The sequence below is a fragment of the Anomaloglossus baeobatrachus genome, chromosome 6 (assembly GCF_048569485.1).
Source record: "Anomaloglossus baeobatrachus isolate aAnoBae1 chromosome 6, aAnoBae1.hap1, whole genome shotgun sequence".
NCBI lineage: Eukaryota > Metazoa > Chordata > Amphibia > Anura > Aromobatidae > Anomaloglossus > Anomaloglossus baeobatrachus.
Genome location: NC_134358.1, coordinates 159770102 through 159797043, shown reverse-complemented (window position 1 = coordinate 159797043; position 26942 = coordinate 159770102). Strand labels below are relative to the sequence as shown.

The 26942-nt window shown below is 50.4% G+C and overlaps 1 protein-coding gene across 3 annotated transcripts in view; it reads right to left on the bottom strand.

Moving 5' to 3' along the window:
- Positions 1-26942, bottom strand: part of SS18 (SS18 subunit of BAF chromatin remodeling complex) — a 139445-nt gene that overhangs the window by 60946 nt on the left and 51557 nt on the right. For 2 of the 3 annotated variants that reach the window (XM_075353333.1, XM_075353332.1), the window contains exons 7-9: positions 16453-16557; positions 3894-3986; positions 3096-3218 (exon numbers count right to left, since the gene is read on the bottom strand). In XM_075353333.1, coding sequence (XP_075209448.1) covers positions 3096-3218; positions 3894-3986; positions 16453-16557 — 321 coding nt within the window. The remainder of the gene's footprint in view (positions 1-3095; positions 3219-3893; positions 3987-16452; positions 16558-26942) is intronic. The other variant, XM_075353334.1, reaches the window with a different exon arrangement.

Genomic DNA, 26942 nt, shown 5'->3' with positions numbered 1-26942 from the left:
AGGTTTGCTTGATCTGGGCTGGGGTAAGGAAGAGTCCTTACCTTTGGACTGTTTAATGATTTCCGCCAATTGCTCACCAAACAGTCTGTCTCCAGATAATGGCAAGCTGGTTAAACATTTTTTAGAAGCAGAATCTGCTTTCCATTCCTTTAACCACAAGGCTCTGCGCAAAACTACAGAGTTGGCGGAAGCCATTGCGGTACGGCTCGTAGAGTCCAGTACCGCATTAATAGCGTAGGTCGCAAACGCAGTCATTTGCGTAGTTAAGGACGCCACTTGCGGCACTGCTGGACGTATGAAAGAGTCCACCTGTGCCAAACCAGCTGAAATAGCTTGGAGCGCCCACACGGCCGCGAATGCTGGAGCAAACGACGCGCCAATAGCTTCATAGACAGATTTCAACCAAAGGTCCATCTGTCTGTCATTGGCATCTTTAAGTGAAGCCCCATCCTCCACTGCAACTATGGATCTAGCTGCAAGCCTGGATATTGGAGGGTCCACTTTTGGACACTGGGTCCAGCGTTTGACCACGTCAGGGGGAAAGGGATAACGTGTATCCTTAAGACGTTTGGAAAAACGCTTGTCCGGATTAGCATGGTGTTTCTGGATTGATGCTCTGAAGTCAGAGTGGTCCAGAAAGGTGCTCAATTTACGCTTGGGATACAGGAAATGGAATTTCTCCTGCTGGGCAGCTGCCTCCTCTGCTGAAGGGGCTGGGGGAGAAAAATCCAACAGCCTATTGATGGCCGCTATAAGGTCATTTACCATGGCGTCACCATCTGGCGTATCCAAATTGAGTGCGGTGTCAGGGCTAGACTCCTGATCACCCATCTCTGTCTCATCATATAGAGACCCTTCTCGCTGAGACCCTGACCCGCGTGATGACGTGGAGGGTCTCTCCCAGCGAGCTCGCTTAGGCGGCCTGGGACTGTCATCGGAGTCAGAGCCCTCAGCCAGTGATGCCTGGGACCCCCGTGAAGTACGGATTAGTTCCAACTGAGGGGGACCGGGGAACATAGGGACAGTAGTGTCCATGGTCTGAGCAACTGGCCTGGACTGCAAGGTCTCCAGGATTTTTGTCATAGTCACAGACATTTTATCAGCAAAGACTGCAAATTCTGTCCCCGTCACCGGGGCAGGGTTCACAGGCGACTCTGCCTGGGCTACTACCACCATAGGCTCTGGCTGACGAAGTGCCACTGGGACTGAACATTGCACACAATGAGAGTCGTTGGAGCCTGCTGGTAGATTAGCCCCACATGCTGTACAAGCAGTGTATACAGCCCGTGCCTTGGCACCCTTGCGTTTTGTGGATGACATGTTGTTGTCTTCCCAGAGCAATATAGGGTATACAGCCAAGAAGCGACCGTACAGTGCAGTATATATCTATAGATATCTGGTACAGGAAAAAGTACACCAATACACACTGTGGCACAAGAGGGGCCAGCACTAAAGTGCTGCTTACCGCCCGCTAAACGCGGGTGTGTGGTCGCCAGAAATCCCTAGTCTTGGGTCTCCCAGAGCCTGTGTCCGTCCTCCAGCCAGAACTGCATGCAGGAATGGCTGCCGGCGTCCTGTGGAGGGGGGGGCGGGCCCTGGGCGTGCCAGACCAAAAGCGGGAAACCTGTGTCCCACTGTGCCAAGTGAGAGGGCTGGAGCATGTAAATAAGGCTCCAGCCCTCGGCGCTGAGTAAACGTACAGCGTCTCTCCCCTTCCCTGATTGACAGGGAGGGGGCGGGAACGAAGCGGAGCTAGGCCGCAAAAGCCGGGGACTAAAGTTATAAGCGCCGCCGCCGTAAAAGCGCGGTCGGCGCTAAGGCCCCGGCGCACTACAAGTCCCAGCCGCGCCGCCGCTCCGAGAGTGGCCGGCGCGGTAGTTCCCAGCACATGAAGTCACACAGCTAAGCTGCTGTGACTCAAACCCCAGCGTTACTGTCCCCGGCGCACTAACACACCCAGCAAGTCTGGTGTGTGCGTGCCCGCCTGAACGGGGACACAGAGTACCTGAAAGTTGCAGGGCCTTGTCCCTGAATGGTACACAGCTCCGTATCCATCAGGTTCACTGGGTCTGTGGATGGAGCCCGGCCTCAGGGCTTGGGGGCCGGTAAGATCCCACTTCCACAGAGCCCCTCAGGGGGATGGGGAAGGAAAGCAGCATGTGGGCTCCAGCCTCCGTACCCGCAATGGGTACCTCAACCTTACGAACCACAAGTGGGGTAAGAAGGGAGCATGCTGGGGGCCGTATATGGGCCCTCTTTTCTTCCATCCGACATAGTCAGCAGCTACTGCTGACTAAACAGTGGAGCTATGCGTGGATGTCTGACCTCCTTCGCACAAAGCAGAAAACTGGTGAGCCAGTGATCCCACTGGGGGTGTATAGCCAGAAGGGGAGGGGCCTTACACTTTTTAGTGTAATTGCTTTGTGTGGCCTCCGGAGGCAGTGCTATACACCCAATCGTCTGGGTCTCCCAATGGAGCGCCGAAGAAAACAAAACACCTAACCTGCAGATATGGGGTCAATCTGCAGGTTAATAGTGTTCTAACGCCATGCGGCCGCTGCACTGAGCCGGGAGGAGCAGAACCTTATCCCTACTGACAGCATTGGGCTTTTAGTCATAGGGGACCGGCCGATGCGATATCAGTCACTGCGCTGTGAATAGTAAGCAGCGGCTAGGTAGAAGCACTCCCATCTATATTTTACTAATTAAGTGTGTGTGCATGTAATATAGTGAGTGTGAGAATATACTCACATGTTGCTGCTCTCTCCGGTGTCCAGCGACGTTCTGTTCGCCTTCTCAGTGATGTTAACGCTCTGCAGATCACGCTGCGCTATGGTTTTAACGAGGCTTCATAGGCTTTCATTGTGAGAGAGACTTCCCTCTGATGCATAGAGCGAGCCGGCTAGTCGCAATTGTGGTGACTTCACTCAGAAGAGGGGAAGAATGGCGCTGGACATCGGAGAGAGCAGCAGTATGTGACTAGATTGATACACTCACATTACTTTACATATGTACACACACATTTAACAAGAGAAAAATAAAGATGGGAGTGATTCTTGAATAGACCAATTTATGAGACTTTGAAAAGTACACACCGTAAGCTTGTTGTTGGCCAGGATAAGCTTGCTGGCTTGGGTACTGCTGCTGCTGTGGTGGGTAGCCTTGCTGCTGTGGAGGGCCTTGATAGGATTCTTGCTGCTGAGCATATTGTGTATTCCCTAAAAGAGAATTCAAAAGCACACAAACATTAATGAATTGCTTACCTTAGAGAAGACTCACACCATCACAACCAACACCAAACAAGGAAACAAAAAGTACAAAACCAATATATAAAATAGTTAAAACGCAAAACGCCAAAAAAAAATTAACAAAACGAAAAAGAACAAACATAGGGAAGTCAGCCCACAAACGTAATAAAGCTAGTTTTGAAAGTCTGGACTGCGGCATTTTTGTTTCAGCGCATCCTTACATTGGAGAAGTATCACAGTATTATGACTGTGATCGGAAGAGCAAAGAAATAAAAAATAATTGAGAGACAGCTGAAAGAGCACAGACTAGCTAGACGAGATCAGAAAGCTGGATCCTACAGACAGTGTGTATGGACGTATAGCTGCAATATCAATGTTTTGTTGGGTTAGGGTCATTTAACTCAGAAAATTAACATGTTTTAGTCATGTTTGGTAAGTAGGGGGATGTAAATTATTCAGTGGGGGGGTGCAGTTGCCTAGCTTTATTGTATAGGCGTAATAAAAAAAACAACAAAATAATAAGAAGCCAGCACTATTTCTATTAAAGCTTAATATGGACAATGTGGAAATACCCTCATTCCGGGATTTACAAACGGAAATAGGATTGGTATATATGTGAGAGTGTGTGTGAAGGTATATAGATACCTCCTTCGTAGTAATGTGGTGAGGAATCCTCGTAAGGCCTATCGTAGCCTTGTTCAGGATACGACGGTTGCTGATAACCGTAATCATTATGACCTACATCAATTCGACAAGAAACAGGAAGAAACGTTAATGGCCTTTTGCTAGAGATGCATATAAGTAGCTCTACTTATTTCAGCTTATATGTCACAGATAAGAAAGTTTACAGCAGTATATGCAGCACAATAATAGTTGGACCACGATCCCCGACTGTCCAGCAATCACTACACATCGGACAGGTTACGAATTTCAGGATTTGCAAATTGTAAACATTTTTTGATGCATTTGTAATAAAAATCTATCATCATAAAAATGTACATAAATACCAATACAGAAAAAAGGCTGGAATGTCAACATTAGGACATTTTACAAGGGTTAAAAGTCTGGCAAACCACCTTTCTAGATTTGTTAAAGTGTGCACCCACAAACTAAGGTGGTAATATTGGCTCTAGAGACCTGCAGACAGTCCGGTCATTACCGATTAAGTCCAGGCTGCCGTATTTCAGACTAAAGGCTCGCTTAGCAAGTGTTTAATATGGTGCAGTCAGTATTTCCAAGTATGCGGTCCAAGAAAAAAATCTAAAATCGTATAGCACACTGACCACAGTACTCAATAGGGCTGATAACAGTTTTTCACAAAGGCCAAGTGTCTGTGTGAAAAAGAAAAATGGCCCCATGCAGTATTCTCTTCCACATTTAGACGTGTAAAAAAAGAAAATATATATACTGAGCACCTGTGTAGTTCTGATTTTTAGATACATTGCCATTAAACTTACAAATCTGTATTTCATAATTTACATTTTAAACAGTTCGTGTATAAAATTGGATGCCACAAGGATGTCAAAAGCGGACACTGATGAAATCATCGGAGCGGTCTAGATGCCATTTCATCATACAGTGGAACCTTGGTTTACGAGATCAATCTGTTCTGGGAGTGTGCTTGTTAACCAAGTTACTCGTTAGGCAAAGCAAGATTTCCCATAGGAAATCATTGGAATACAGACAATTCGTTCCACAACTTGTTCAATGTCCAATTCCACACACGCACAAACACACATATTATGCTCACCTTATCTTCCATTCTATCGCCGGCCTCCTGGTTCTTGTAATTCACCAGCACAGGATGTGTTTCGGCTAACCATTGCGACCGATGCCGGAGCTTCCTCTGCCAGAGCGCTGATGTCAAAGGCATGAGCCACTTGCCTCTGATTGGTCAGCGCGCTGTCTTTGAGTAGCGGCTGACAGCGGATGTTCCTCCCTCGTCGCGATGGTTACCCGATACACATCCTGTACCGGCGAACTACAAGAACCGTGAGGCCGGCGATGGAATGGAAGGAAAGGTGAGCATAATATGTGTGTGTGCATGCTTGTTTGTTTATGTGTGTTTGTGCGGACTGCAAGAGCGGGTTAGAGTGCGGTGGAAGTACGGAATCGGAAATGTCTGCGGTGAGTATTTTGCTCGTACGGCAAAGCTAGCTCATAAACTGAGTTACAAATTTACAGCAAGCTTTGCTCATAAAGCGAAATACTCGGTAACTGGGTTACTCATTAACCGAGGTTCCACTGTATATTATTTACACTTTAGAACAACTACTGAACATATAAAGAACACTACTATTAACTGGAGGGTAATTATAGTAGACAGCCTTGTGCATTAGGTCTATTGATCGTGAGTGTTTCCAGCATACTTCATGGACAGCAAACACATGTCGATTGTGAAGAAGCCACTATAGGGTTATGTACAAGCAACATCCTATTCAGGTGGTATCCAAAAAACACAAAAGAAAGAACATGAATTTCTGTGTAGAAATGACTTGCTGTAAATATGTTCAGACATCTGAAGGTCTTTTAAAGCACCACTCCAGTCGGGGTTTCAGTGCTGGAGTGGCACTTTAAAATGTAAGTCCCCTGCCCATAGCGTTATACTCACCCTCCAGCATTTTCAGACTTTTGAGCGCCATTCCAGTCCTGCGGCGCCATCTTATCACTAACTTTTTAATGTCTGGAAGTCAGAACTTACATGACCAGCGCTCAATGCTGCTATGAGAACAAGAACGCGGCCAGATGTATTGAGTTGTGATCTCCGGCAGGCTCCATGAAACATTGGAGCTGTCGGCAGGTCTCAAATCATCGAGACCGACTGGAGTGACGGTGATAGGAAATGAAGCTGCATGAAAGTGAGTATAAGACCAGGGGAAGGGCACTTAGATTGAAAGCACCACTCCAGCGGTGCAATAAAAAAATGCTGGGGCGGTGCTTTTACTGCTCAGGTTCCTAAAAACGTCAAGTTGTTAAAAGTGACCTGACCATTTGTCTAGGGTTTTCCACTTGGAAGTCGTTCTGTACTTTACAATACAAATTTTTTGAGTTTTGCCATAATTTTTGCTGAAAAAAAAAAAAAAAATGCTAGCTGTTTCTTACTTTTTGGCGTATAAGCTGCGGCCCCCATTCTAATTCGCCTGCACCCCGCTGATGAAGCTTTGGCGACACGCGCGTCCGAGTTGAAGGATATTTGCCTATCCACCTCTGAACCACCATTGTCTGGCTCCCCATTCTCACACCATGGGTAAAGGCCCCGTCACACTTAGCAACATCGCTAGCAACATCGCTGCTAACGAACAACTTTTGTGACGTTGCTAGCGATGTTGCTGTGTGTGACATCCAGCAACAACCTGGCCCCTGCTGTGAGGTCGTTGGTTGTTGCTGAATGTCCTGGGCCATTTTTTAGTTGTTGCTGTCCCGCTGTGAAGCACAGATCGCTGTGTGTGACAGCGAGACAGCAACAACTAAATGTGCAGGCAGCAGGAGCCGGCTTCTGCGGAGGCTGGTAACCAATGTAAACATCGGGTAACCAAGAAGCCCTGTCCTTGGTTACCCGATATTTACCTTTGTTACCAGCCTCCGCCGCTCTCACTGTCAGTGCCGCCTCCTGCTCTGTGCACATGTAGCTGCAGGACACATCGGGTTAATTAACCCGATGTGTGCTGTAGCTAGGAGAGCAGGGAGCCAGCGCTAAGCGGTGTGCGCTGCTCCCTGCTCTGTGCACATTTAGCTGCAGCACACATCGGGTAATTAACCCGATGTGTGCTGTAACTAGGAGAGCAGGGAGCCAGCGCTCAGTGTGCGCTGCTCCCTGCACGTGTAGCTCCGTGCGCTGGTAACCAAGGTAAATATTGGGTTGGTTACCCGATATTTACCTTAGTTACCAAGCGCAGCATCTTCCACGCGGCGCTGGGGGCTGGTCACTGGTTGCTGGTGAGCTCACCAGCAACTCGTGTAGCGACGCTCCAGCGATCCCTGCCAGGTCAGGTTGCTGGTGGGATCGCTGGAGCGTCGCAGTGTGACATCTCACCAGCAACCTCCTAGCAATTTACCAGCGATCCCTATTGTTGTTGGGATCGCTGGTAAGTTGCTTAGTGTGACTGGACGTTAAGTCCATAAACTGCTGTTATCTGATGTGACTATTTGATCACACAGTGTGTCTTATCATTGCTGCACTGGCTGTTTACTTTTGGTCTTGACACTATGATGGGTTGACCTGGGTGGTTCATTGATGGGTGGGTGAATATAGAATCCACTTACCTCATATCTGCATGTATTTATAATGAATTTACCTTTTTGGTTGTTATTCAATAAAATTTGATATTTTTTAATCTGAATCAGTCTCCTACACGTGGTTTACACGAGTTTTTGAGTCAAATTTTGGAGTATATTCTATGACATCCGTTTATTGGGGTATGATATTTATCCACTAGGATGAGATTATATTATGGTATTTTCCCCTATCTGTCTATGCTATATAATTTAATGCTGTATATAAGAGCCCAGGCTGCTGTGAGAGCATAAAACACTTAATAATACCCACCTAATGGTCGTGCGGTGGGCCATATGGGAGTCTCCGTTCTCCGGTGCCGCCTCTTTCGGCCATCTTCGTCCTCCTTCTTCTCTAGCCGCAGTGCATGACGTGTCCGTCAGTACTTTTAAATGAAACCATAAGTTTCACCATATAGTGTACTGGAAAACGGCAAAAAAATTCCAAGTGCGGAAAAATTGCAAAAAAAAGTGCGATTGCATGACTGATTTTGGGAGATTTTATTCACCATGTTCACTATATGATGCCTCAGTTCAGTATGAGTTCGTAGACATCAAATATTTATGGGTTTACTTTTATCTAAGGGGTTAAAAAAAAATAAGAAGTTTGTCCAAAAAAAAATTGGAGCTCTTTTTGCGCCATTCTCCGTGACCCGTAGCGTTCTCATTTTTCGGGATCTATGGCTCAGTGATGGCTTATTTTTTGCGTCTCGAGCTGACGTTTTTAATTATACCATGTTTGCGCAGATGCTACGTTTTGATTGCCTGTTATTGCATTGTGTGTAAAATTTGCAGCGAACAAAAGAAGGGAATTTTGTTTACTTACCGTAAATTCCTTTTCTTCTAGCTCCAATTGGGAGACCCAGACAATTGGGTGTATAGCTATGCCTCCGGAGGCCACACAAAGTATTACACTAAAAGTGTAAAGCCCCTCCCCTTCTGCCTATACACCCCCCGTGCTCACGGGCTCCTCAGTTTTGGTGCAAAAGCAAGAAGGAGGAAAAAATTATAAATTGGTTTAAAGTAAATTCAATCCGAAGGAATATCGGAGAACTGAAACCATTCAACATGAACAACATGTGTACACAAAAAACAGGGGCGGGTGCTGGGTCTCCCAATTGGAGCTAGAAGAAAAGGAATTTACGGTAAGTAAACAAAATTCCCTTCTTCTTTGTCGCTCCATTGGGAGACCCAGACAATTGGGACGTCCAAAAGAAGTCCCTGGGTGGGTAAATAATACCTCATAATAGAGCCGCAACCGGCTCCGTCCTACAGGTGGGCAACCGCCGCCTGAAGGACTCGCCTACCTAGGCTGGCATCTGCCGAAGCATAGGTATGCACCTGATAGTGTTTCGTGAAAGTGTGCAGGCTCGACCAGGTAGCCGCCTGACACACCTGCTGAGTCGTAGCCTGGTGCCGCAAAGCCCAGGACGCTCCCACGGCCCTGGTAGAATGGGCCTTCAGCCCTGAGGGAACCGGAAGCCCGGAGGAACGATAAGCCTCGAGAATTGGTTCCTTGATCCACCGAGCCAGGGTTGATTTGGAAGCTTGTGTCCCTTTACGCTGGCCAGCGACAAGGACAAAGAGTGCATCCGAGCGGCGCAGAGGCGCCGTACGGGAAATGTAGAATCTGAGTGCTCTCACCAGATCTAACAAGTGCAAATCCTTTTCACATTGGTGAACTGGATGAGGACCAAAAGAGGGTAAGGAGATAGCCTGATTGAGATGAAAGGGGGATACCACCTTAGGGAGAAAGTCCGGAACCGGACGCAGAACCACCTTGTCCTGGTGAAACACCAGGAAAGGGGCTTTGCATGACAGCGCTGCTAGCTCAGACACTCTCCGAAGTGAAGTGACTGCTACTAGGAAAACCACCTTCTGCGAAAGGCGTGAGAGAGAGATATCCCTCATTGGCTCAAACGGTGGTTTCTGAAGAACCATCAGCACCCTGTTCAGATCCCAGGGTTCTAACGGACGCTTGTAAGGAGGGACGATGTGACAAACCCCCTGCAGGAACGTGCGTACCTGTGGAAGTCTGGCTAGGCGCTTCTGAAAAAAGACAGAGAGCGCAGAGACTTGTCCCTTAAGGGAGCCTAGTGACAAACCCTTTTCTAATCCGGATTGAAGGAAGGACAGAAAAGTGGGCAAGGTAAACGGCCAGGGAGAAACACCCTGAGCAGAGCACCATGACAGGAATATTTTCCACGTCCTGTGGTAGATCTTGGCGGACGTTGGTTTCCTAGCCTGTCTCATAGTGGCAATGACCTCTTGAGATAATCCTGAAGACGCTAGGATCCAGGACTCAATGGCCACACAGTCAGGTTGAGGGCCGCAGAATTCAGATGGAAAAACGGCCCTTGAGACAGCAAGTCTGGTCGGTCTGGTAGTGCCCACGGTTGGCCGACCGTGAGATGCCACAGATCCGGGTACCACGACCTCCTCGGCCAGTCTGGAGCGACGAGGATGGCGCGGCGGCAGTCGGCCCTGATCTTGCGTAACACTCTGGGCAACAGTGCCAGAGGAGGAAACACATAAGGGAGTTGAAACTGCGACCAATCCTGAACTAAGGCGTCTGCCGCCAGAGCTCTGTGATCTTGAGACCGTGCCATGAACGTCGGGACCTTGTTGTTGTGCCGGGACGCCATTAGGTCGACGTCCGGCATGCCCCAGCGGCAACAGATCTCCTGAAACACGTCCGGGTGAAGGGACCATTCCCCTGCGTCCATGCCCTGGCGACTGAGAAAGTCTGCTTCCCAGTTTTCTACGCCCGGGATGTGAACTGCGGATATGGTGGAGGCTGTGGCTTCCACCCACAGCAGAATCCGCCGAACTTCCTGGAAGGCTTGCCGACTGCGTGTCCCGCCTTGGTGGTTGATGTATGCCACCGCTGTGGAGTTGTCCGACTGAATTCGGATCTGTTTGCCTTCCAGCCACGGCTGCAACGCCTTTAGGGCAAGATATACTGCCCTTATCTCCAGAACATTGATCTGAAGGGAGGACTCTGTCTGAGTCCAAGTCCCCTGAGCCCTGTGGTGGAGAAAGACCGCTCCCCACCCTGACAGGCTCGCGTCCGTCGTGACCACAGCCCAGGACGGGGGCAGGAAGGATTTCCCCTTCGACAGAGAAGTGGGAAGAAGCCACCACTGAAGGGAAGCTTTGGCTGCCCGAGAAAGGGAGACGTTCCTGTCGAGGGACGTCGACTTCCTGTCCCATTTGCGGAGAATGTCCCATTGAAGTGGGCGCAGATGAAACTGCGCAAAAGGAACTGCCTCCATTGCTGCCACTATCTTCCCTAGGAAGTGCATGAGGCGCCTCAGGGGGTGTGACTGACCATGAAGGAGAGATTGCACCCCTGTCTGTAGTGAACGCTGTTTGTTCAGCGGAAGCTTCACTATCGCTGAGAGAGTATGAAACTCCATGCCAAGATATGTCAGTGATTGGGCCGGTGTCAGATTTGACTTTGGAAAATTGATGATCCACCCGAAACTCTGGAGAGTTTCCAGAGCAATGTTCAGGCTGTGTTGGCATGCCCCTTGAGAGGGTGCCTTGACAAGTAGATCGTCTAAGTAAGGGATCACCGAGTGTCCCTGAGAGTGTAGGATTGCCACCACTGTTGCCATGACCTTGGTGAAGACCCGTGGGGCTGTTGCCAGGCCAAAAGGTAGTGCCACGAACTGAAGGTGTTCGTCCCCTATGGCGAAGCGCAGGAAGCGCTGATGCTCTGGCGCAATCGGTACGTGGAGATAAGCATCTTTGATGTCTATTGATGCCAGGAAATCTCCTTGGGACATTGAGGCGATGACGGAGCGGAGCGATTCCATCCGGAACCGCCTGGTTTTCACATGCTTGTTGAGCAGCTTTAGGTCCAGAACGGGACGGAAGGATCCGTCCTTTTTTGGCACCACGAACAGGTTGGAGTAAAAACCGTGACCCCGTTGCTGAAGAGGAACCGGGATCACCACTCCTTCCGCCTTCAGGGTGCCCACCGCCTGCATAAGAGCCTCGGCTCTGTCGGGGGGCGGAGATGTTCTGAAGAAACGAGTTGGAGGACGAGAGCTGAACTCTATCCTGTAACCGTGAGATAGAATGTCTCTCACCCATCGGTCTTTTACTTGTGGCAGCCAGGCGTCGCAAAAGCGGGAGAGCCTGCCACTGACCGAGGATGCGGTTTGGGGAGGCCGAAAGTCATGAGGAGGCCGCTTTGGGAGCGGTTCCTCCGGAGGTCTTTTTAGGACGTGACTTAGACCGCCATGCATCGGAGTTCCTCTGATCTTTCTGAGGCCTTTTGGACGAGGAAAATTGAGATCTGCCCGCGGTCCGAAAGGACCGAAACCTCGATTGTACCTTCCGTGGTTGAGGTCTGTTTGGTTTGGACTGGGGTAAGGATGAATCCTTTCCCTTGGATTGTTTAATGATTTCATCCAATCGCTCACCAAACAAGCGGTCGCCAGACAATGGCAAACCGGTTAAGAACTTTTTGGAAGCAGAGTCTGCCTTCCATTCACGTAGCCACATGGCCCTGCGGAGCACCACCGAATTGGCGGATGCCACCGCCGTACGGCTCGCAGAATCCAGGATAGCATTAATGGCGTAGGACGCAAACGCCGATGCCTGATTGGTTAAGAACACCACTTGCGGGGCAGATGTACGTGTTACTGCATGAATCTGCGCCTGACAAGCTGAGATAGCTTGGAGCGCCCATACGGCTGCGAATGCTGGAGCAAAAGACGCGCCTATAGCTTCATAGATGGATTTCAACTATAGTTCCATCTGTCTGTCAGTGGCATCTTTGAGTGAAGCCCCATCTTCTACTGCAACTATGGATCTAGCCGCCAGTCTGGAGATTGGAGGATCCACCTTAGGACACTGAGTCCAGCCCTTGACAACCTCGGGGGGGGGGGAAGGGATAACGTGTGTCCTTAAGGCGCTTGGAAAAACGCTTGTCTGGACAGTCTCGGTTTTTCTGGATTGCCTCTCTGAAGTCAGAGTGATCCAGAAACATATTTAATGTACGCTTTGGAAACCTGAAACGGAATTTCTCCTGAGAAGCAGACTCCTCAATTGGAGGAGCTGGGGGAGAAATATCCAACACCTGATTGATGGTCGCTATAAGGTCATTCACTACTGCGTCACCTTCAGGTGTATCTAGGTTGAGAGCGGCTTCAGGATCAGAATCCTGATCTGATACCTCCGCTTCATCCTCCAGAGAGTCCCCCTGCTGGGACCCTGAACAGTGTGATGAAGTGGAGGGAATTTCCCAGCGACCCCGCTTGGGCGGCCTGGGACTGCGGTCCGTGTCAGAGACCTCACCCTGGGACCTATGGGTTACCCCCGGGGCACTTTGCTGTTCCAATTGAGGGGGACCAGGGGTCAAGGATTGGATAGAGCCCGGGGCCTGAATCACCGGTCTGGACTGCAATGCTTCCAGTATCTTAGCAGACCATTTATCCATAGTCTCAGACAGTTTGTCAGCAAAGGCTGCAAACTCCGTCCCTGTCACCTGGACAGTGGTAGCAGGTGGTTCCACCTGGGCCACCTGTAGCAGAGGCTCCGGCTGAGTAAGTGCCACAGGGGCCGAGCATTGCACACAATGAGGGTCAGTGGAACCTGCCGGTAGTACAGCTGTACATGAGGTACAGGTTGCAAAGTACGCCTGTGCTTTGGCACCCTTGCTTTTTGCGGATGACATGTTGTCTCCTCTGAGAACAACCAGGAGGGTATATAGCCAAAAATCAACAGAGCGACCGTACAGTGCAATGTATAGCCTATAAGCCTATATATATATATATACACTTCGGTACTCAGTGGGGCCAGCACCACAGGTGCTGCTTACCGACCGCTCAGAGCGGTTGTGTGGTCACCAGATTCCCTGCCTGGGTCTCCCTGTGTTGTCTCTCCTCTCCAGCGTCTGAATCGCTGACAGGAATGGCTGCCGGCGTTCTGTGGGGAGGAGGGGACCGTGGGCGTGCCCAAGAAAAGTGCGGGAATCCAGTGCCCCACTGTACTGAGTGAGGAGGGAGGAGGATACTAATGTATGCTCCAGCCCTCTGCTGACGATCCGTGCAGCGTCCCGCCCTTCCCCTGACTGGCAGGCCTGTGGGCGGGAATATACGACACTAGGCCGCAAAAGCCGGGGACTAAAGTTATAAGCGCGGCCGGCCATAAGCGCGGCCGCGCGGTAGTCCCCGGCGCACTAACACACCCAGCAGTGCTGCAGTGTGTATGGCACTAGCGCTCCATGCGCGGTAGTCCCCGGCGCACTAACACACCCAGCAGAGCTGGAATGTGTATGGTACAAGCGCTCCATGCGCGGTGGTCCCCGGCGCACTAACACACCCAGCAGTGCTGTAATGTGTATGTCACCAGCGCTCCATGTGCGGTCCCCACGGGGACACAGTACCTCATAGTAGCAGGGCCTTGTCCCTGACGATACCCAGCTCCTATCCTGCAGATTCCCAGGGGCTGCGGAGGGAGCACGGTCCCAGTGCCTGGAGACCGATCCGGGTCCGACTTCACCCAGAGCCCAATAAGGGATGGGGAAGGAAAACAGCATGTGGCTCCTGCCTGTGTACCCGCAATGGGCACCTCAACCTTAACAACAACGCCGACAAAGTGGGGTGAGAAGGGAGCATGCTGGGGGCCCTGTTATGGGCTCTCTTTTCTTCCATCCGACCTAGTCAGCAGCTGCTGCTGACTAAGTTGTGGAGCTTATGCGTGGATGTCTGCCTCCTTCGCACAAAGCATAAAAACTGAGGAGCCCGTGAGCACGGGGGGTGTATAGGCAGAAGGGGAGGGGCTTTACACTTTTAGTGTAATACTTTGTGTGGCCTCCGGAGGCATAGCTATACACCCAATTGTCTGGGTCTCCCAATGGAGCGACAAAGAAACGTAATTTTGCGTTTGGAATTTTTTTGACGCTACGCAGTTTACCGATCAGATTAATTTATATATTAATAGATCAGGCATTTCTGAACGTGGCAATACAAAATGTGTGTATATTTTTTAATCCTTTCATTTTCAATGAGCCGAAATGGGGGTGATTTGAACTTTTAGATTTTTTAAATTTTGTAAAACTTTTTTTTTATTTTACTAGTCCTTCTAGGGGACTATAAGGATCAGCAGTCTGATGCTCATTCATTTCTGTTGATCACAGCTACCCAGCTGAGATCAGCTGAAATTGCTCACCTCTTGTAACAGGCAGCACTCGAAACTGAAACAGAAAGTGAGTCATGTGAACTACAAGAGTCCTCACATGATCCTCTGCTACCAAGACAACCATCGTCTCACAGTGATCACGTCACCGCGCAGCTGATGAAGCCGGGTAAGTGAACGTTTACTGTGGCGGGCATTTAAATTCAACTGTCACATTTTGACAGAGCGATTTAAGGGGTTAACAGACATAGGTGGATCGCGGATCCACTCATGCCTGCGAGGCAAAAATCAGCTGACAAGTGCAGGAATCACTGGCAGCTGCCCACAGCAGCAGCAGGTGATTCCAAGTATATGGCTTAGGACCTACCAGTACAACCCGCGGTCGTTAAGGGGTTAAGGTATATGGGAAAAGAAACACAAATATCCACTGCAAGACAATTATACAAATGATTTTAAAAATCCCACTGCAGGCCAGTATCAGCACTGGTAAAAAAGCAAAAATTCTTAAGAGTTACTACAATATGTGCACACAATGTCTTTTTCAGGTGGATTCAACCTACACCATGCCTGAAAAAAGTACTTAATAAAATAGGATCAAGTATGTCAATATGCAGTAAATGAACAGCTTTTTGAATGACAGCAGCTGCTGATCAGCTGATAGCTGGGGAGGATCTTCATAGTGATTCCCGCCCCCTGCCTGTCCGTCCTCACCCTGTTAGTTATGCTAATTCTATTACAGAATTGTTTTATTAACTGACTAGAAGGACTTGTGCTGATGTCATATCCGTGTGACTAGAAGGGGCGTGGCTTCAGCCAACAAAAAAATAATGTTGCTTCCTGGTATCAGCTATGTTGGCTGAGGCCCAGCTCCTTCTGGTCAGTATGACATCACCACAGGTCCTTCTAGTCAGTAACTAAAACGATTATATAATAGAATTAGCATAAATAACGGGGAGGACGGACAGGCAGGGGGGTGGGAATCGCTATGAATACCCATCTCAGTTATCAGCTGATCAGCCACTGCTGTCATTCAAAAAGCTTCTCATTTTACAAACTTTACTTGCTTGTGTTTCAAAACCTATATATCCTAGCTGACCACTAAAGGCATGTATAAAATCAGCATTATGGCGCCAGTATAGCACTGGCTTTACGTTATATAGGAAAATCCTGGTAATTGGTGCTTTAAGCACTGCAATAGTTCTGAGCGGAGAGTAGGGAGGTCTTGTACCCGGTTGTACTGCGGCAGCACAGAGAACTTCTATTAATTGTCAATGACCAAAATCTAAGAGGCTGCCTGTTCGAGTAACCCAGACAGACATAAGACACTACAATACAAAAGAATTGCAAGGTATGATTAAAGTGATGAAATTATTTATTTTCCCCTTAATATGTTTTAAATAGAATGAATATTTCTGCAGCCCGAATCCACAGCAGAATATTAATTTTAGTTTGTTTTTTTCCCACTCATTCCACTTGCCATATATTTATAAAAAAAAAATAAATAAATTACAAAACCTTGTAAAATGTAAAAAAAAAAAAAAAACCCCAATAGATATACTATATATATTTATTGCAGGTGTAGATTTATCTATACACACAATAAATGTAACTTTATTTCTACCAAACCATGAATGCTGTAAAACTCAAGGCAAAACTGCTGTGTTGTTAAAAAGTGTATATGCTGAATGAATCAATGATGAACATTGAAAATATTGTCCATTTAGTAAAAAAAAAAAGATTTGTATATTGTGAGATATTCACATTGATAAATGACCATTACCGTCGGGGTAGTATTGCTGACTAATGCCTTCAGGAGGACCTTGACTGCCGTGACTGTATTGTTCTCCATAGTAATCTTCTTGGCCTGAGTACTGCTGCTGAGGACCTAGAAAACAAAAGGTGAACAGTTTCATTTGTTAAGAATGGCGATCCAAATTCTGCTTAGCAGTGAAAAGTGCTAAACAAGTGAATTGCGACCTACTTCCATAGTCACTCTTCCAAAAAGGACATCGGTATGAGGCCTAATTAAAAAATCCAGAATACAGTAAAGGGTGCTTTACACGCTGCGACATCGCTATCGATAGCTAGCGATGTCGTGCGCGATAGCACCCGCCCCGTCGTACGTGCGACATGTGGTGATCGCTGCGGTAGCGAACAATATCGCTACGGCACCGTCACACACACACATACCTGTTCAGCGACGATCGTTGTTGCTGCCGAACAATCCCCCCTTCAAGGGGGAGGTGCGTTCGGCGTCACAGCGACGTCACAAAACGGTCGTCCAAAAGAGGAGGGGAGGAGATGAGCGGCCGGAACATGCTGCCCACCTCCTTCCTACCTTCTTTTCCGGTGGACGGAGGTAGGATGATGTTCGTCGTTCCTGTGGTGTCACACACAGCGATGTGTGGTGCCGCAGGGACGACGAACAACCAGCGGCATGCACCACCAACGATATTATGAAAAGGAGCAACGTGTCAACGATTTTTGCGATCGTTGATCGTCGCTCCTAGCTGTCACACACTGCCATGACGCTAACGACGTCGGATGTGCGTCACAAACACCGTGACCCCGATGATATATCGTTAGTGATGTCGCAGCGTGTAAAGCCCCCTTAACACTGAAGAAAACAAAATGTATTCTTAATGTACTGCAAATAAAGGCGCTGACCAGCAACACAATTTCTCTATCGCTTCATTGGGGGACACAGGAAACCATGGGTGTATGCTGCTGGGACTAGGAGGTGACACTATGCAAATAAGAAAGTTGGCTCCTCCCCCGCAGTATACACCCACTGACCGGAGCTGAGGAGATCAGTTTTTGCTTAGTGTCTGAGGAGGTTGGACACGCAGGGGCTGCTCTCAGCCCCTCAGGTTTGTATTGTTGTGTTTTATTAATCTTTTTCCTTTGTTTTTCAGACACAGCTCGTCGGGCGACAGGGTGTAATCGCTCACCCTGCTCTCCCACATAGAGACCGGTCGCACAGAAGTGGGGTCCGTCCGCCACTTCCGTTGTCTTCCGTGTCTGTCTGGCAGGACCCTACCCCCCTAACACTTTCAAGCGGTTTGGGGGGCATCCGCACAGAGGGACAGGCGGATGGTCCTTGCCCCCCTCCCCAAAGACTCTCTCGCTCCCGGGCCTGATTGTGGGGTAGGAGGACGAAGACCGTACCTAGGATGGAGAGGTACCCTTCCGGTGTCCCCTATCCCCGGGACGACCGTCGAGACGTCTTCGCTCGCCTCCCAGGACGCATCCAGGATCAAGGACAAGCCGGGACCTCAGGGTAAGTACTCTGCACTCCCCTGTCCCGGGTTATGGGGGGGGAGGGATCCCATCTATATTCCCCACTGCTCCCTTTCCATTTCGGTCAGTGGGTCCCATATCCCCTTTAGAGCCCACCTCAGGCCCCATGGTTCTGTAGTTTGCTTCCCCGGTAGCGCTGCCTCCCTGCACCCCCCGATCGGCCCCCCTGCTGTGGCGTCCACTACCCAGCGTTTCCCCCCGGCTCCATTGCGGCCCGGCGTCCCCCTCCGGCGGCCCCCTCAGCGTCTGCGTCCCAGCCGGTATTCTGCCCGCGCGCGCGGGCTTTTCAAATCTCCCGCCTCTATTTCCCCCCGCGCGGCCCCAGTCTCCCTCCCGGCGTCTGACGTCATTTCCTGGCGCCAATCGCCGGCGCGCGTCATCCCTGCGCCTTCTCCGGCCTTTACCACCGGGTAAGCGCCGCTGCCGCCGTGTGCTCCGATCCCCCCCGCCCGGGTAGCTCGACTCTGCAGCCGCCGCCTCGCCCGTGCTTGCCCAGGTGAGCGCTGCTCACGCCGCCGCCTGACCCGTTCCTCCGACCGGGTAAGCGTTCCTGGCGCCGCCGCGACCCTCCTTCCCAGGTAGTCTGTGTCGCCACCGCTACAGACTTGCGACTCTGCGCTCACCCGCAGGCAGTGCTGGACCCAGCGCACCCCACTGGCAGTGTTTAGCCACTGCTCCCCTGACCTCGGGGTCTGCCAGCGCTCCCTGCAGCATTCAGTGCGCCACATCTGAGCCCTCCAACAGGCACCAAACTCTCCCTCAGGGCTCATTTTCCAGGGTACTGTCTCTCTGAACATGCAGTCCTGTTGGTGAGGGGTCAAGCCCATCCACTAGGATTCTGTTTTGTGTAGCAGCCGTATGTCGCTCAATCTTATTGTCTCCTGTCTAGTGTTGTACACACATCCTACCTAGCACAGATGTGCTCCTGATTTCTGGGTGTTCATTGTCAGTTTGCCTTTCTGTCCCCCAGATGTTAAACGCCTGTAGCACTAGTTGCTGATCCTATGTGTCCAGCGGTTTTATGCGCCTGTGGTACCAATTACGGACGTCACTACAGCATTCTAGATATTCCCAAGAGTATTGTCTTCACGCCCGGTTGTCCGTCAGGTTACGGATAGATTATGGCGCTCTACCCAGCAATCAGCAGTTCACATCTCGCTACACACGTTGTTTACCCGGCGGACCATGGCTTGGTTTTTTCCGTGATCGTTCCAGTGTCTCCGTGAACCTGTCAGTTTTCTCCAGTGTGTTCCATGTTTACGCCCTGTGCTTCCAGGTACCTGTCCTCTGTCCCACGTGTCAGTGTCTCTGCGTGCTACCTGACGGTTACAGTGCGCAGTTGCCTTTTTTTCTCTACACTAGTTTCTAACTGTGTGCAAGTGACACCAGTGTGCCTGTGTTTCTTTATGTACCAGTTCTCATCAGTGTGCTAGTCCTCGTACTTGTCCACTCTCCAGCGGGCCAGTGTTTCTATAGGCACTGACCTACTCCGGTATGCCAGCATTCCCCTGTACCTGTCCACTTCCCAGTGTGCCACTGTCTGCGTCAAGCCTGTGTGTTCCAATACCCAGGTGCTTTGGGGATCCTGCCCGCTATTCCGTGGGCCAGCGTTTCCACATACATTTGTTTGCTTTGGTGTATCAGGGTTTTCACAAGCCCTTACACTACTCAGTGTAACAGGGTTTCTATACGCACCTGTCTACACCACTGTAACAGCGTTGTGTGAACCTTCCCACTGTTTAGGGTGTCAGGTCTCTAATTGTACCTGTCAGTTTCAGTATGCCAAAGGTTTTTTTCCACCAACCTGTCCATCATTCAGATTGAAGGTTCCATAGACCTGTCCACTTGCCTGTGTACCAGTGTCTCTATATGTCGGCCCATCTCCCAGGGTGCCAGAATCCACAATCCAGTGTTTTCTCTATCCACCCACTCACCATCCGGGGTGCTAGTATTCCAAAACGTAACCGCTATATTGGGTGCAGCGTTTTTATATCCCCCTGTCTACTACAGCGTGAGAGTGATTTGGGGAGCCTGCCCACCCACCTATGGGTCAGCACTTTTCAGCACCAGAAGCCGGATACAGCAGCAGGCTTGAGTGCCTTGTTCAGCCTTTCCACTCATCTTCGACCTAGGCGAGAGCTCCATCCAATACTGCACCATGAGGCGGCCCGCCAACAGCAGCCGCATTCAGTGCCAGGATTCAGGATCAATGAGCATGCCCACTATCCAGGGGGCTAGCGTTTCTCCTGACCAGAAGCTGGCTACCGTAACAGGTATGTGTTGCCCTGCTCACGACCCACCGAGTCAAACGTACTACCTCACCTGATGGGTCAGGTAGCTCCTTCATCTTCGACTGAGGCGAGGACTGTGGTCTCCTGGTACGGCAGCAACTGTCACATTCAGTGCCAGTATTCAGGATCGATGATCCTGTCCGCTATCCAAAGGGCTAGCGTTCTCCAGACCAGAAGCTGGATACCGTAGCAGGTAGGTGTTGCCCTGCTCGCGACCCAGCAAGTCAAACGTACTACCTCACCTGGCGGGTCAGGTATCTCCTCCTTCTTCTTAGACTGAGGCGAGGACTGTGGTCTCCATGGATCCCTAACGTGGTACGGCAGCAACTGTCATTAGGTTGCTCCCCAGTGATCCGGGGGTTTTCCCCTACTTCAGACCATTCATTCTGGTAAACAGAAGGTAAGCCAGGATCCCCTGGCCAGTTCATTGTCTTCTCTTTCTGCAGCAATTATTTACTCACTTCTCAACGATCTGCAGCCATCTCCTACCTCACACCATATGTGTAGCGTGATCTTGAGGTAAGGCAACACGCGACCTTCTGACTGGAGAGTCGTGCGATTCACTCCCTGCAGCAACCACGGACCCCATGACGCAGCAGAGCAGCAGCAGCTCTCATTTGGTCGCTTCCCAGTGGCCCGGGACCTTTTCCTACCTCGCACCATTCATCTAAGGTAGCCACAAGGTAGGGTTTTTCTCTCTTAACCGTACGCTGGCTGCATCGCTTCTTGAAGCAGCAGTCATTTTGGTTTTTCAAATGTGGTTAGCAGGGTGCAGCTCTGTCTGCCAACCAGTATGTTGCCAGTTTTACTTCCTGCCACCTTTCCCGGGTGGTTCGTAGTACTTCTCGTATCTGCCTATTTCTTGGCCTAGAACAGACTTGACCGCACCCTACACTAGAGTTCCGGCCAGGCACTGAAAATGTTTAAAACAATATATCGTTACTTACGTTTTCTCTCTTTCAGATAGAGATCAGACCTTCTCAGTTCCTTCACAGTCAACATATGAAGTTCAGAACCAGACACGATCGTTTAACCAGTACTGAGTCCACGGAGGACCAGCTTCACCAAGGGACTTATACTATCCTGTCGGCCCAGTCATTGGACTCTCTCTCCCGGACAAACTGTAAGGTTTCATATATTGTCTGTCTACTTTCCGCAGCAGAATTCTTCACGGAGTCCTGAATGCTCAGGCCACTGGGGGTTTCCATCCGAACACTCAACACTACAGCGAGAGGTCCCTGTCTGATCTGCCAATCTCCGCTAACACCTAGACAGGACCTACTTCCGTTTCAGGCCAAGAGGGGACTTCTTTTCCCCTGTCCCGGGTCTACCTCATTTTCCCCCTCTCCTAGTCATTCTGGATATCTCTTGGAGATATGCTAGATCTCTCCGAAGTCCCGGCCATACCAAATCCTGCGACCACTCGCCACCGCTTGGTCTCTGACGCTTGTGTATTCCTGCACTTTTCAATCAGAGTTCCTGCCAGGCCATTAAAACTCACAAATTGATTTTTTACTCATTCTTCCGTCACTCCTCCGTTTTGTCCTTGCCACCTTCCAAGGATAGGCGTCACTACTCTGGTCGACTAGCACGTAGGCCGGTCACATAGTCCGGGCCCTTCTTTGAGTCTCCACTGAAGTGGTTCCTCTTTCTCCCTTTCCAGGTCATACTTCACTAGAGCCCTCCCCCATAGGGGGTTCTCCTTCCAGTAATTCACTTCAATGGTCATCTAGTACCCGATTCCAAAGTTCGAGTTTTCCCAGTCACGCCATTGTAGTTGCCCGGACTCCCTTCTCCTGTCTGTCCGGTCATTGTGAAGATTGATTATTGGATTTCCTTGGCTCCTTCATCTTGTCTTTTTTCTCCGGACTTCTCAAGTCCTCTGGACCGTTTCTATACGCAGGGGATTTATCTCCCGTGTCATTTTCCCGCCTGCAGGCTATTTCGTCCACTAGGGACAGATCACTCCCCTCAGGTACTGTGTAATCAATAGGTCGAGTTCCCCTAGGGCGGAATCCACTTACATTCTTTTCAAGTATCTCGACTCCCCTGCATCATTTTGGGCAGTCGGTTTTCCCTTTTATTTGTCCTGCGGCAGTAAAGGGCCAAGGCTCCGTTGGCCTCCGCTTACCTGGCACCTACCTCTACCAGGTGCCCTAGTTCTTCGCTCATTCTCCACTCTCAAACATGGTACCAGGTCCTGTCGGGTTTTTCTCTCCTAGTCCGACCTATTGCTGTCAGTCGCGCTAGCTCCTTAACTTTCTTAGCTACCGGCCTCAGAGGATGCAGTTTTTCCCTGATCATCCTATTTCCCAGCACATGCATGTTACACTAGTTCTTAGTACTCCCTAAGTACTCTAACTCTTCTTCTGTACTTCGGCCCCATGCCAGATAGGGGTTCCCTATGGGGTCTAGGACTAGGTTCCGGTTACAGAACCTTGTCTCTGCTAATCCGGTTTTCGGGTCTTTCTCTTCCCACCCTTGGGGACTGCTTTAGGACGTCCCATGGTTTCCTGTGTCCCCCAATGAAGCGATAGAGAAAAGTAGATTTTGGGTACTCACCGTAAAATCTCTTTCTTGGAGCCTTCATTGGGGGACACAGCACCCGCCCTTTTCTAAGACTTAAATGGATCCGGAATGTTCTGGATTTCAAGCTTCTCCTCATACTGCTTTTACACAAACTGATCTCCTCAGCTCCGGTCAGTGGGTGTATACTGCGGGGGAGGAGCCAACTTTCTTATTTGCATAGTGTCACCTCCTAGTCCCAGCAGCATACACCCATGGTTTCCTGTGTCCCCCAATGAAGGCTCCAAGAAAGAGATTTTACGGTGAGTACCCAAAATCTACTTATTGTGGACTTATCAATATCAGATCGGTAGTGTCTGACACCGGTAAGATCCACTGATTGTACAATAACAGCCAATGCTATATCGGGCCGGAGATGTTTGCAGCTGGTTGATGGAAGTTCCCAGATTTCTGACCCCTACTGATCCGATATTGATGCTATTTTTTAAGGCTAGCTTATTAGTATTGTGTGATAGGACAACGCCTTTAAAAATGATCTACTACCAGGGAAGACTACTACAGTATCCTCCCCCAAAAGAAGGGAATTTTGTTTACTTACCGTAAATTCCTTTTCTTCTAGCTCCAATTGGGAGACCCAGACAATTGGGTGTATAGGCTATGCCTCCGGAGGCCGCACAAAGTATTACACTAAAAGTGTAAAGCCCCTCCCCTTCTGCCTATACACCCCCCGTGCTCCCACGGGCTCCTCAGTTTTGGTGCAAAAGCAAGAAGGAGGAAAAAATTATAAACTGGTTTAAAGTAAATTCAATCCGAAGGAATATCGGAGAACTGAAACCATTCAACATGAACAACATGTGTACACAAAAAAACAGGGGCGGGTGCTGGGTCTCCCAATTGGAGCTAGAAGAAAAGGAATTTTACGGTAAGTAAACAAAATTCCCTTCTTCTTTGTCGCTCCATTGGGAGACCCAGACAATTGGGACGTCCAAAAGCAGTCCCTGGGTGGGTAAAATAATACCTCGTAATGGAGCCGTAAAACGGCCCCTTCCTACAGGTGGGCAACCGCCGCCTGAAGGACTCGTCTACCTAGGCTGGCATCCGCCGAAGCATAGGTATGCACCTGATAGTGTTTCGTGAAAGTGTGCAGGCTCGACCAGGTAGCCGCCTGACACACCTGCTGAGCCGTAGCCTGGTGCCTCAAAGCCCAGGACGCGCCCACGGCTCTGGTAGAATGGGCCTTCAGCCCTGCGGGAACCGGAAGCCCAGCAGAACGGTAAGCTTCGAGAATTGGCTCCTTGATCCACCGAGCCAGGGTTGATTTGGAAGCCTGTGACCCTTTACGCTGGCCAGCGACAAGGACAAAACGTGCATCCGAGCGGCGCAGGGGCGCCGTACGAGAAATGTAGACTCTGAGTGCTCTCACCAGATCTAACAAGTGCAAATCCTTTTCACATTGGTGAACTGGATGAGGACAAAAAGAGGGTAAGGAGATATCCTGATTGAGATGAAAAGGGGATACCACCTTGGGGAGAAATTCCGGAACCGGACGCAGAACCACCTTGTCCTGGTGAAACACCAGGAAAGGGGCTTTGCACGACAACGCTGCTAGCTCAGACACTCTCCGAAGAGAGGTGACTGCTACTAGGAAGACCACTTTCTGCGAAAGGCGTGAGAGAGAAATATCCCTCATTGGCTCGAATGGTGGTTTCTGAAGAGCCACCAGCACCCTGTTCAGATCCCAGGGTTCTAACGGCCGCTTGTAAGGAGGAACGATGTGACAAACCCCCTGCAGGAACGTGCGTACCTGTGGAAGTCTGGCTAGGCGCTTCTGGAAAAACACAGAGAGCGCTGAGACTTGTCCCTTAAGGGAGCCGAGCGACAAACCCTTTTCAAGTCCAGATTGAAGGAAGGACAGAAAAGTGGGCAAGGCAAAAGGCCAGGGAGAAAAACCCTGAGCAGAGCACCATGAAAGGAAAATTTTCCACGTCCTGTGGTAGATCTTGGCGGACGTTGGTTTCCTAGCCTGTCTCATAGTGGCAATGACCTCTTGAGATAATCCTGAAGACGCTAGGATCCAGGACTCAATGGCCACACAGTCAGGTTGAGGGCCGCAGAATTCAGATGGAAAAACGGCCCTTGAGACAGCAAGTCTGGTCGGTCTGGTAGTGCCCACGGTTGGCCGACCGTGAGATGCCACAGATCCGGGTACCACGACCTCCTCGGCCAGTCTGGAGCGACGAGGATGACGCGGCGGCAGTCGGCCCTGATCTTGCGTAACACTCTGGGCAACAGTGCCAGCGGAGGAAACACATAAGGGAGCTGAAACTGCGACCAATCCGGAACTAAGGCGTCTGCCGCCATAGCTCTGGGATCTTGAGACCGTGCCATGAACGTCGGTACCTTGTTGTTGTGCCGGGACGCCATGAGGTCGACGTCCGGCACCCCCCAGCGGCAACAGATCTCCTGAAACACGTCCGGGTGAAGGGACCATTCCCCTGCGTCCATGCCCTGGCGACTGAGATAATCTGCTTCCCAGTTTTCCACGCCCGGGATGTGAACTGCAGAGATGGTGGAGGCCGTGGCTTCCACCCACATCAAGATCCGCCGGACTTCCTGGAAGGCTTGCCGACTGCGTGTGCCGCCTTGGTGGTTGATGTATGCCACCGCTGTGGAATTGTCCGACTGAATTCGGATCTGCTTGCCTTCCAGCCACTGCTGGAACGCTTTCAGGGCAAGGTACACTGCCCGTATTTCCAGAACATTGATCTGAAGTGAGGACTCTTGCCGGGTCCACGTACCCTGAGCCCTGTGGTGGAGAAAAACTGCTCCCCACCCTGACAGACTCGCGTCCGTCGTGACCACCTCCCAGGATGGGGGTAGGAAGGATTTCCCCTTCGATAATGAAGTGGGAAGAAGCCACCACCGAAGGGAAGCTTTTGTCGCCTGAGAGAGAGAGACGTTCCTGTCGAGGGACGTCGGCTTCCTGTCCCATTTGCGAAGGATGTCCCATTGAAGAGGACGCAGGTGAAACTGCGCGAAAGGGACTGCCTCCATTGCTGCCACCATCTTCCCCAGGAAGTGCATGAGGCGCCTCAAGGGGTGTGCCTGACCTTGAAGGAGAGATTGTACCCCCTTCTGTAGCGACCGCTGCTTGATCAGCGGAAGCTTCACTATCGCTGAGAGGGTATGAAACTCCATGCCAAGGTATGTCAGCGATTGGGCCGGTGTCAGATTTGACTTTGGAAAATTGATGATCCACCCGAAACTCTGGAGAGTCTCCAGAGTAGCGTCGAGGCTGTGTTGGCATGCCTCTTGAGAGGGTGCCTTGATCAGGAGATCGTCCAAGTAAGGGATCACCGAGTGACCCTGAGAGTGGAGGACCGCTACTACAGTAGCCATAACCTTGGTGAAAACCCGTGGGGCTGTTGCCAGGCCGAACGGCAGTGCCACGAACTGCAGGTGTTCGTCTCCTATGGCGAAGCGCAAGAAGCGCTGGTGCTCTGGAGCAATCGGTACGTGGAGATAAGCATCTTTGATATCGATCGATGCAAGGAAATCTCCCTGGGACATTGAGGCGATGACGGAGCGGAGGGATTCCATCCGGAACCGCCTGGTCTTTACGTGTTTGTTGAGAAGTTTCAGGTCCAGGACAGGACGGAAAGACCCGTCCTTCTTTGGGACCACAAACAGGTTGGAATAAAAACCGTGACCCTGTTGCTGAAGAGGAACAGGGACCACCACTCCTTCTGCCTTCAGAGTGCCCAGCGCCTGCAGAAGAGCCTCGGCTCGCTCGGTAGGCGGGGATGACCTGAAGAATCGAGTCGGGGGACGAGAGCTGAACTCTATCCTGTAACCGTGAGACAGAATGTCTCTCACCCAGCGGTCTTTTACCCGTGGCAGCCAGGTGTCGCAAAAGCGGGAGAGCCTGCCACCGACCGAGGATGCAGCTTGCGGAGGCCGAAAGTCATGAGGAAGCCGCTTTGGTAGCGGCACCTCCTGTGGTCTTTTTTGGACGTGACTTAGACCGCCATGAATCAGAGTTCCTTTGATCTTTCTGAGGCCTTTTGGACGAGGAGAATTGGGACCTGCCCGCGCCCCGAAAGGACCGAAACCTCGACTGCCCCCTCCTCTGTTGGGGTATGTTCGGTTTGGG